Source organism: Nannobrachium achirus, assembly GCF_963921795.1.
Source record: "Nannobrachium achirus genome assembly, chromosome: 7".
In the NCBI taxonomy this organism is placed as follows: domain Eukaryota; kingdom Metazoa; phylum Chordata; class Actinopteri; order Myctophiformes; family Myctophidae; genus Nannobrachium; species Nannobrachium achirus.
In genome coordinates, this window is record NC_137816.1 from 62,064,066 (window position 1) to 62,075,846 (window position 11,781).

The 11,781-nt window shown below is 42.8% G+C and overlaps 1 protein-coding gene across 1 annotated transcript; it reads right to left on the bottom strand.

Annotated features, from left to right (window-relative positions):
- Window positions 1–976: 976 nt before the first annotated feature.
- LOC308288890 (uncharacterized protein) lies at window positions 977–9,267 on the bottom strand (the record flags this gene model as incomplete). Its single annotated transcript, XM_080730364.1, has 7 exons — window positions 977–1,246; window positions 3,647–3,754; window positions 4,461–4,624; window positions 5,525–5,848; window positions 6,781–6,978; window positions 8,371–8,491; window positions 9,250–9,267. The coding sequence occupies 7 exons, from the start codon at window positions 9,265–9,267 to the stop codon at window positions 977–979; spliced, it is 1,203 nt and encodes a 400-aa protein (XP_080586490.1).
- Window positions 9,268–11,781: the final 2,514 nt, after the last annotated feature.

Sequence of the window (11,781 nt, forward strand, 5' to 3'; positions counted from 1 at the left end):
CATATTCATATTTTGGAAATCTGGCCCTGTATGAGTTAAAATGCATACATTGGGAGGGATATGTGTCAACGTGGACGCCAGTCACGCCATCTTGAAAATGAAGCCTTTCCGAAAGGAATATTTTCCTCTATTTTTAGTATGCTCTAAAGCATGTCCAGAGGTACCAGAATCAGTTGACAAAATATTTGTAAAATCTTTTCCATTCGAGATATAGCCATTTTAAGCCCCCGGCAACCATCTGGGACGCCATCTTGAAAATGGCGGCTTTCGGGGAGGTAGATTTTGAGTATGTTATTTAGCACACCCAATACTACCAGAATCCATTGAAAACCCTTTTGTATCATTTTTTTGGGGTTAGGCCATATTTTCTCTTAGAATGACTGGCCTACTACATAAACTGACAGGTAAATCATTGCAACTATTTGGGAATTTGAAAAGATGAGACGGACCTTGCCAAATCAAGTAGTTACCGGTAATTAGCTAGCTGGAGAGTGGCCTAGTATGTTCAATGTTCAATATGTTCAAGTAATGTTCAATTTACTGTAACAGAGCCTGTCCAGTATGTCACAAGATCCACAAGATTACCCTCCCAATCAACCCTTGATGCTGACTGACAAGCAGGAAAGCATTTGGTCCCATTTTTATAGTCTTTGGTATGTTCCGACCTGGGATTGAACCCTGGCCTCCCAATCTCAGGGCAGACACTACAGCAATGTAAAAAAGCAGAAAATCTGAAACTGTTTAAATGAAAGTGAATTAATTGCAAAATAATGCTTGTGGTGTGCAAGGATCTTAAGTAAGGGAATTTACTGATATATCAGAAATATGAAAACATTACATGAACAGAATTGTGTGTGTGTGCGCGCGTGCTTGCAAATTCTATCTAGAAGTGGTTGAGCTTTGTGTCAAGTCGCGAAACATCCACTGATCTTTGAGATTGCTTTTTCAGTTTGTTATAGTTTGCTACTGTAGTTTTCTACAGAAAGTTGAGTTTGTCCGTGGTGTAAACAACATCCCAGTAAGGTGTGTATAAGCTGAGGGGCAGGGGCGGGGCCGAGGGGATGGTCACTCCCCTCAGCTCGTACTGGGCTCCAGTATCCTCAGGATAGAGAGGAGCGGCTGAAGCAGCTCCACGTGATGCAGGTCCACGTGATGCAGGGCCACGTGATGCAGGGCCACGTGATGCAGGGCCACGTGATGCAGGTCCACGTGATGCAGGTCCATGTGAAGCTGTGGAGGAGGCCACCTAGAGGGAGAAGAAGAACCAGAACCAACATCACTGAATCACACCACATCACTCTGCATGATTTATTTCCACATGTCAAGTGGTTTTCAACCTTTTTTCATATCAAGGTCCATTATTGTCTCCACCAGCCGAAGGCAGGGGGAGAGTATGTTTTCGCCCCTGTCCGTCCGTGCATTCATCCGTCCGTCCGTCCGTCCGTCCGTCCTCCGAGTTTGTGTACAGCTAATCTCCGGCGCCGTTGGCCCGATCGCTGCCAAACTGAGCACACACACTCCCTGGATGCCAATTCAGAACCTCTGCCCCACATTTTTCAAATGGCCCTGTTCTAGCTCCACCATGAGGCCGATGTTTGCAAAGCACATTTCTGTACACTACTCCTACAGATTTTGTCCAAAAATCCTACAAATCGGTAGACAGTATCTCTACAGTCATGTGATCATCATGGATATGTCTGATTTTCCATATTCCATCCTGATTGGCTACAATTGGCTTCCAAAGTTTGCAGGATTGCTCTGTTTTGAACAAAATGCCTCAAATCATGAACACAGCGTGCAATCTTGGTGAAATTGGGCGTGCACGTTCCCACTAGGTAGAGCAGGGGTCTTCAACGTTTTCATGCTGGGGACCCCCAAACTGATGGGGAGATGGAGCAGGGACCCCCTACCACCTCGTAGGGTGGGGGGGTCGGGGCTACGACATCTTTTTTTTTTTTTTTTTTTCATAATTTTTGTCCCACGATTTTGCAACCCATTTTTTCACCCAGTGCCAATTGCCTATGTAATCCTGGGCTCTGCTCTCCCTCTGCCGCGCCTGGGGAGACAACGGACTGACCTCATGCTTCCTTCAATGCATGAGTAGTCCAAGTTGTTTCTTTTCACCTGACAGGGGGGATTTTCCCCGGGATGGACGTAGCGCGTGGAAGGAACACGTTATTCCAACCAGTTCCTTTCCCCTCCATCAGGCGCCCCGGCTGGCCAGGGGGAGGCATTATTGAGACCAGGATTACTGCATGTTTTTGTGAGGGTATTTTATTTTTTATTTTAAACAAGTACAAGTTACAGCGAGCAGGGTGGGCCGTACCACTACCATTTCTAAACATACTACTTATTAACTGAGAACAAATGTCAATAATATCAACAATCTGTCAATTGCATAGTAATCATGTATTCAAGCTATACAAAATGGATAGAATAAAAAAAAAAGAAAAAAAAACATTTTTTGAAACCTTTTTTTTTTTTTTTTTTAAGCAATAATTTCGCTGACCCCCTGCAGTACCTCCGCGGACCCCCTAGGGGTCGCGGACCCCCTGTTGAAGACCCCTGAGGTAGAGGAAGTGCCACTTCAAATTTCTCAAATCAGCCTCATGGTGGCGCTATAACAGGGCAATTTGTGTGGCCTGGTGGAGACCTGTGCTCGGAAGAGCACTGCTTAGTTTATTCTGCATTTGAATTTGATCAGATATAGATACACCCAAAACCTTTAATATTTCGTTATCGTTGGATAAGATTTTGCCTCCAATTCCATGCGACTCGAGCATAGACTATGAAAGATATGGACGGTGGGAACCCATTGGTTTCTATGCTGCAAAAATTAAGCTTTTTTGTATGGGTGTCACCATCATGGCCCCCTCGTTACGACAGATAACAGGCAAACGATAAAAAATAACAATTATTCTACATTATCTAAGTCTGTAGATGTATTGTAAATACATTAATGCAGGTGTTTAACAATAATTTAACTTTTGAGAAACTAAATGGAGCCGTAAGGTTCCTTTTGGTTTTATTTTACAGTCTCAAGAGTTAAAGATCCATTTGGGTCCATTTGGTTACCAACTCTCCGTCATTTAGCTAGGGCCACCTGGAATCCCTTCAAGGACCAATGGTTGAAAACCACTGCCGTAGGTGGTTCCCAAACATTTTAGCTCAAGACCCAAAAGAGAAATTTGATCACAACGCGTCGCTTCGCAATGCATTGTGAGCTTGTAGATCGGCTATTTTCAAATTGCCGAAACATATATAGGGATGAAGTGGTTAATGTTTGTTTTGTAATAATCAAAATCGACAAAGTAACTAGTTAATAAAGTTTTCAAATAATTGTAGTGGAGTAAAAGTAGGCCTATATTTACCTCTGAGATAGTAGAAGTAAACATAATGAAAATTGGAAATACTCCACTATAAGTAAAAAAAAAAAAAGATATTTCAAAATTGTACATACTGTAAGTACAGTACTTGAGTAAATCTACTTAGTTACTTACGCCACTGGCTAAATGTTTAAATTGTACATTGTATTTAGGTTGAGATGAGCTTAGGACCAGGCACCTGTAAGGTGAAACAATCCTTTATCAATTCTTATCAGTCAGGCATAGATGAAACAAAATAAAAAGTAGTAAAAAGCACCTACCAGTGCTTGGTGGTAAGTGGATCCAGGCTCTTTGGGGTAGAGTGGGAAAGAGTAAGTTGGTCCATGTGATGAGCTAGGAGGAGCTGAACTGGAAGGTTGAGTGGTGTCCTGGATTGGAAGGATATGGTGAAATGAGACCAAAACACATGCAGAACTGCTTCAACATACAAACTACTCTGAAATGAGTCTAAAGCAGTGGTTCTCTTTTTCATGCCAAAGGACCCCCAAATTGATATGTATTTGGCCACGGACCCCCATCTGAAATGTTTTGTGCCAGGGACCCCCAGAAGAGACGTTTTTTTTGCAAAAAGAGAATCAAAAGATTTTCAATACTTTTAAGACAAATGTTGAAAAACAGGGGCACAAAGTGACAAGCTGTGATCTTGTAGATCTGCTATTTACTTGTGCCAGCAAAGCGCGCAAGTAGGGTGATGATAGCTGTCTGTATGTGGGTCTGTGGCTGACAGTACAAAGGCTGGGCCTTTAGCCAATGAGGGAGCAGCGTTCTCGGTGACGTCGTCACCTCCAGCTGCTGGCGCGAATCAGCGCGTTTTAGAGGAGAGTGGCGTCACGCTTTGATCTCGCCGCATCGCACGCTTCCAATGGGAGTCGGCGTAAGTGTCATAACTCTCTCTCTAGGGGTCTGGCGCGAATTAACCAGACATATTTGGCTATGAGTGCACAAGACGCAAGTTGGCACATCGACAGAGTGCAGTCTAGTTTTGAAGAGGTAAAATATGATTATTTTGGGGGCCACAGGTTGAGAACCACTGGTGTAACGGACTGTAAAGAGTGTGTTTGAGTTGATGCTTACTTGATGGTAATAATACACAGTCGGCGCTGCTTCAGTCTGACGATCAAAGTCCTCCTTTCTGGCGGTTATCTTGCAGAACTGTCTCACCCAACAACAGCAGACCACCACCACTATTAGAATGGCGGTGGCAACGCCCGTGTACATGATATAAGGAGGATCCAACTCTGTAAGAACAGAAACAAAGTGTCTCTGGTTGTTTCCATGAATCAGAACCATTTGACGAGAATTTAAATGTGCCAACAGCCAAGCAAACCGGAACGCTCGCTCCAAAACACACTCGCCCCCCATGTGTTTCACAGAGCGGTCGCTCACCCCCAGCGGTTCTCGTATTCTTATATTTGTTTTACTGAGGATAAGGTTATGAATAAGGTTAGGTTTAGGCATAGTTTTCCTGAGGTTTAAGGTAGTTTTACTGAGGTTTAAGGTTATAACCTTAAACCTCAGTAAAACTATGCCTAAACCTAACCTTATTCCTATAGGAATAAGGTTGAGGCATAGTTTTACTGAGGTTATGTTTAGGAATAAGGTTAGCTTTAGGCATAGTTTTACTGAGGTTTAAGGTTAGTGTTAGGTTCAGCCATACAGTTTTACAGAGGTTAGGTTCAGAAAATAAGGTTAGGTTAGGCATAGATTTACTGAGGTTAGGTTTAGAAATAAGTTTAGGTTAGGCATAGCTTTACTGTGGTAACATTTAGGAGTCCGCGGATTTGACCTGAGTTGAGCGGGTTTGACCCGGGCGGGTGGATTTGACCCGGGCCAAGCATGTTTCATTCAATTCAAAGAACTTTATTTTCCTTACGGAACTTTGTTTGTGCAGTGGTTAAAAACATACATTCACAACATAAAAACATAAATGTCACTATGGTAAAAAGCAGGGGGGGGGGGGGGGGGGGGCAGTCCAGACATGCTCCACCAGACCTAGGTGTTCAGCAGTCTGATGGAGGTGGGCACAAAGCTGTTTAAGCCCCTTTTTTTAAAGGTCGAGGCTCTGTATCGACGGCCTGAGGGCATTAAATTAAAAAAGTTGTTTGGGGGCAAAGGGTTCTAGTATTGTTGTAACTCACTCTCTACTACGTTCAGCGTCACTACGAGGGCCAGGTTGCCCTGCTGGTCCGTGAGCTTGAAGCAACCGGAGTCTGACAGTTGGAGGTCCTTAACGTTGATCTGCAGCCTGACTCCATCAAGCTTCTGAATTCTCTCGGCAAACATCTTCCCCTCCGACTTCCACCGGACCGTGTCCGTCAGCAGCTCGCCGGCCTTCATCAGCACCACTGGTTCCGGGTCGTCGGTTGGATTAAACGTCAAGTCGAACCAGCCGGATCCCATCATCCTAAAGTTGACGATCTGGAGGTCCTGGCCCTTGGCTTCCATGAAGTAACGTTTCTGCTCTGTGAGCGAGATTAAGAGGAGATTGCATTTCAAATAAAACCCATATTGAATTAAGTCGGGATGAAACATGAAGTCTAGAGTTGTTTTCCGATACCGATAGCGATAACCATATCGGAAAAGCTGCCGATACTGCCTAAAATGCTGGTATCGAATATGCCATTCCCACACCACGTAATTAATAACATTTATACTCTTACTGTACTATTTACATTATTCGTTTTCTAACCTGTAGCTGCACAATTATTTATGGAAGGTTTGGAACTTTGATTTGTTCCTAGATCTGTGGTTCTCAAAGACCGCATTAACTTTGAGAGTGTTCAAGTGGACTCTTGCGGGTCCTTTTGGTTTCAATTGTACACTCACTGAGGGTCCCTGGACCCCACTTTGAGAACCACTGTCCAAGATTGTTTTTAAATTACACACTGGAATCGTATCGGTCACTCTGTATCGAGCAATACGCAAGTTGGGTATGGGTAACGGGAAGGGGAAAAACATTAACGGTAGCCTACATCTCTAATGAGGGTTCTTTGTGATACAATAAGTCAGTGGTTTTCAACCAGTGGTCCTTGAAGGGGTTCCAGGTGGTCCCCAGCTAAATGATGGAGAGTTGGCAACCAAATGGACCCTTATAGGTAGATCTTTGAGTGTCATAGTTCAATTATTGTTAAACACCTGCATTACAAGATGTCTATACAATTAGAGAATGTAGAAGAATTGTTAAATTGATCAATGTGTGCCTGTTATCTCTCCTATGGTAACAACCTCAATGCAGCATGGAATTATGGACAAAATCATAAAAACGAAATATTAAAATGGTTGGGTCTGAGAGGATGTTGGTCTGTGACTCAAATGCTGAATAAATATTGGACCTTGATATGAAATAAGTGGTTTTCAACTATTGCACTAAGTATTCTCAATTGTACATCACAACCTGCAACTGTAATCTTGTTTCTGGAAATGACTTGGAGGTATCTGTCTCTGATGGTGTAGTAGCCATTGTGCTCCTGGGTGAGTTTCTCCATGATCCACTTGTTGTTCTCCAGCCTTCCCCTGTATCCTCCTCCTCTCCCGCTGGCCTGAGGGCTGCTGCTGACACGATTCCACAACACCAAGCGTGGCTCATTTGTGGCTGTCAAAGTGAATTCCAGGGAATACGCATGTGGGGGTACACTGAAGAAGTAGTCAGTTCCATAATCGCTTGCCTCTTTAGGACAATCTAAAGCGCACGCGCACGCAAACACGCGAGCACACGCACACACACACACACACACACACACACACACACACACACACACACACAAATACAGAGAGGGAAAACATTGATTGATTGATTGATTACAAGAAGATTTAGAGAATACATCCTACTGAAAAACAAGACGGACTATAATTGTGTAGATAGCAGTCTGTCAGCACCACTGGCCTAAACCTGTACGGGCTCTATTTTGATTGTCTTAAGTACCAGCTTAAAGGCCTGTCCATACTGTCTCCGACCACCAAACTTTTCGTTGGAAATTCCGGTTTATCAACAAAATGACGTCACTCGCATCTTCTGAAAAGCATTACCCCGAATCAGAGTTCAGAAAGCTGCACGTCGGAAAGTCTGAACTCTCCAACGAAAGGTTTGGTGGTCGGAAACAGTATGGACACAGGCCTTTAAGTTAAGGCATAAGAGCTGGTACTTGAAGGAAAGGGTTCATATTTTAGATTGTAATTAAATAATATAAAAGATGAGTGTTAAAATGATTTCATTTACTTCTTTCTATTGTTTTAGAGATTCTTATTTCAGTGGTTGGGGGCATGCGTACAAGTGGCTAAATAAGTCATTTTACACAGAATAAGCCCATTCCCAAGATACAACGCAACCTTTCATGGTTGGATGTGACTTATGGGGGCTAGAAGTGTTACTGTAAATAGCAATAAAGAAACTGCTGGCTTATTGTGTCTAAAAATACATATTTAGCCACTTGTACGCATGCCCCCATGCGTACGCATGCCCCACATTTTAGCTCGGTAAACGCAATAAAACAATAGAACGAAGCAAATGAAAACATTTTAACACTCACTTTTTCTTTTCTCTAATTACAATCTAAAATATAAACCCTTGTTGTAAAAAACCAAAGTTGTCCTTTAAGACAATCAAAATAGATCCTGTAGTGTTGGAATGGTAATTGGAATAATCACTTTTTCCCTTTTTTTTACCGAATGGGTTGCCAGATTGAGACAGGATTTAAGTGTCATAATCATGAGACCCTTTTCCACTGCGAGGTGGAACCAGAACTTTCCAGAACCTGAACCTATTTTTTTTGGTTTTGGTTTTGTTTCCATAGCGCACGGCCCGGTTTCAGACATGGTTCTGGGAACCTTTTTTTAGGTTCTGCTCTTGATGTCGTACTAAACTTGAGTTCTGGGAACCTATGGGCGGGGCCAGCAGCTCTTTTGCTCTTTTATTGGGACCTTCCCGGTTAGGTCTGGTTATATGGAAACGTAAGCAGAACTCCACGGGTTCTTGCCATGGTCTCACCTTTGATTTTCAGTGTGAGGAATCTGTCGCTCAGTGTGAAAGTGAAGTGTCCCTCATCTCTTTCCGTCACCTCCCGTACCTTAAACTGATGAGAGGATATCTCATAGTGTGGGTCCATCACCTGGAGGTATGGAGAACACAAACACATGCTCAATTAATAACCCATTAATTAAGACCAGAGGCCGATTCTTCTAAAAAATCCATGTCTTCTAAATCCAAACATATGTTGTTTATCAGTGGTTCTCTGCACATTTTGAATAGCCAAATTATACAATAATGGTTAGTGTGGTGCTGAGCGGGTAATATACGTTGTAGATACTTAAAGATAATATGTTCGCTATATCTACAGGTCATATTCCTAGTGGATTCATACAAATCCACACATAGAAATGCACTACAGTATATCATATACTCGCTCCAGCTTGCTGGCGGACATTTTCATCCGTGTGGCCACACCCATTTTCAGTGGTCATCACCATGCTGGCTTGTGCCCCCCACCCAAATATACACGTATATACGTATGCTTGTGTGTGTGCGTGCGTGCGCGCGTGTGTGTGTGTGTTTCCTGTTGAGATTGGCACATTTCACCCAGGTTTTTTCATCTCACTCACTCACTTCACTTTGTCTGCTGACCTCACTCAGCAACGAAATACACAGAAAATAAACAAAAATAAAAATAAAACAATCCACAGGAGGCAAGCAGTGATCACCCCATGATGTGCACTGCAATGTAGTTTCAAATGCACTGAAATGCAGTGAAAAAATAAGACCTGTGTGACGTGTGATCTGGGCAGCTTGCCCCAGGAAATGTGCCAATCTCAAAAAGGAAACAACGGTACATATACTGTATCTTGGGTGAGGGTTAGGGTTATGTCTTACCGTCCCATCCTCCAACATCACTTGGATCCTCTTGTTGCTTCGAGCTGGAGTGAAGAACACGCTTTGGCGATGGAAGCCAGCGAGGCCCAATACATGAGAGGGTATGGTAAAATCACTCCAGTAGCATGCCTCTCTAAATAACCCAAACGGGCCTTAGAACAAAGATAGAGAGATAGGGTTATAGAATGGATGAAACTAAGTACATTTACTTGGGTACTGTTCTAAAGTAAATATTTGAGGTTTTACTTGATTATTTCCCATTTCCAACACTTTTACTTCTACTCCACTACATCTCATATCATATCCACATATTGTACTTTTACTCCACTACATTTAGGCTATTTGAAAACTTTAGTTCGTTACTTTGTAGATTAACCACTTCGGCCTTTTGAAAATAGCCGATCTACAAACTCACAATACTCACAATGCGTCGCGATGCAATGCATTGTGAGCTTGTAGATCTGCTATTTTCACGAATTACATTTTATACTTTTGAAAACTAGTGAAATGGGACATTCTGGGATGAGAGAATACAATAACAATTTAGCAGCTAAATAAACTGAAATGATTTTAAATCCCCCAGGTTCTGCATATATTTAACAAAGACATGAGTTCATTCATGTATACTTACCAACAACAGAGTGACAGGAGAGAAGAATCACGAGTAATGATGAGCATAAACGCAACATGTCCTGAGAGAAAAAAAACTAAAACTAAACTAAATACCGAAGAATACAAGTCTAATAGATAGAGGTTGAAAACAAAACGAACCAGTTCTGGCAACGGAAGTTTTTCAGGCAGAAAAACAAACCTCCACCCACTTTAGTTCTGGTCCAGAGCGTTGGTGAGTCAAGTTCATAGGAGGATTATGAGACAATGGGCCACCTGGCACGCACTTGTAAAAGCCCCCCACCCCCAAACCCCTGGCATGTCACTGACTAACACTATCCCTAAAAGGGTATTTGAGAGATATCAGAGATTCTAATGTTGTTCTGAAGTCCTATAGATGCACTATACAAGACGCCTCAGGGCAACATGCGACAATTCTTGGCCATCTGGCCAGTGATGTATATCGGACCAGTTGCCCATATAATATATGGAGACCCCTGCATGATAGTCAACAATGTGAAGTCAGAACATGCCCAGAATATGGGCATTACCAAATATGGGCCTTCCCAGATATGCGCTTAATATTGATGACATCGGGACAGGGATCTATCTCCATATATGGGCATAAAACAGACAAGGACGTAATTAATTTGCAAGTGTGACTTGTGATGACATCAGCTATCCATATATGGGCATAAAAGGGACATCAAGCCAGAGTGTGATGTCAGAGCGGCAAACCCATATTGTTAAGAGTGGTTCCCCTGACATCACAGTGACATCAGAGCATGATGTCAGAGCGACAAACCCATAGAACCACAGTGTCAGGTGTGACGTACAGACAGTCATACGTGGACAAGATGTGCCGGTTTTCATAGTAAACTTGCAAACTACGGTCGCAATAATATACCAGGAAACACTTTATAATTAATGGAGATAAACAGGCCTTAAACACGGAGCTCCAAACACTATTTCGGGAATGTGTGTGTGTGTGGTTTTTCCTTGGCCTCCAGGAAGTGTCTGTGTGTCAATAAAATAATACGCTTTTGCAACAACTGTACAGTATGTGTAAATGAATACAAAACACTCCTGGTTTTGGACTTCCTTAAACTTAAAACAATAGATAAGGAACAACTTCATTTGTTGTATTAACATACTAGCCCATGTCTAAACAACTATATCAGTTGACCTTTAAACATAATTATAAGGAAATTACTTAAAGCAAGAAGTTCTGAAAGGGCAGCTGCACAGGTAACATAATGGAATTGCACAGGACATCTGCTTCAAAGCATTCAAGCAGAGGTCAGCAAATTCTGGAAGAAGTGGAGCCAATTAGCCAGACCTAATCTGTTCATGAGGAACAAATGGCACACCAAAGAGCGTGTTGTTGCTGTTGCTGTTGGAGATGTGGTCTGGTTGGCTGACCAAAATGCCCTTAGAGGACAGTACAAGCTGGCCAAAGTGGTCAGTCGGCAAAGGGATTGTAAGAGATGTGCTTGTGAAGACCTTTCGCAGCTATCCTGCTATCCTATCCTTCATGAAGGGAAAAAGCTGCCCACGAGAGCAAAACATTGAAGGAACCAAGAGGCTCAAACATAAAATCCCGGCCACAATTCTGCATAGAGACGTCAGACGCCTTGTCATTCTACTTCCCATTGAAGAGCAAGGAAGCGTGGAGGACTTTGTGTGACCTCGCTGGGTTTGGCAGACCAGGAGCTCAAGTGGGAGGTGTTGGGTCAAATCTCAAATCTGCTACTCACTACAGTATGGTAGGCTCACCCACTCTGAGGAAAAAGAACTGCATTTCCCAAAATGCAGCAGCCAACAAATATGGCTGTTCGTTTGGGCGTTGGCTGATTTGCAGTTGAATTACTGTGTACAAAGACTTGCTATCTGTGCAGTGCTTGCTCTGCCATCATATAAACT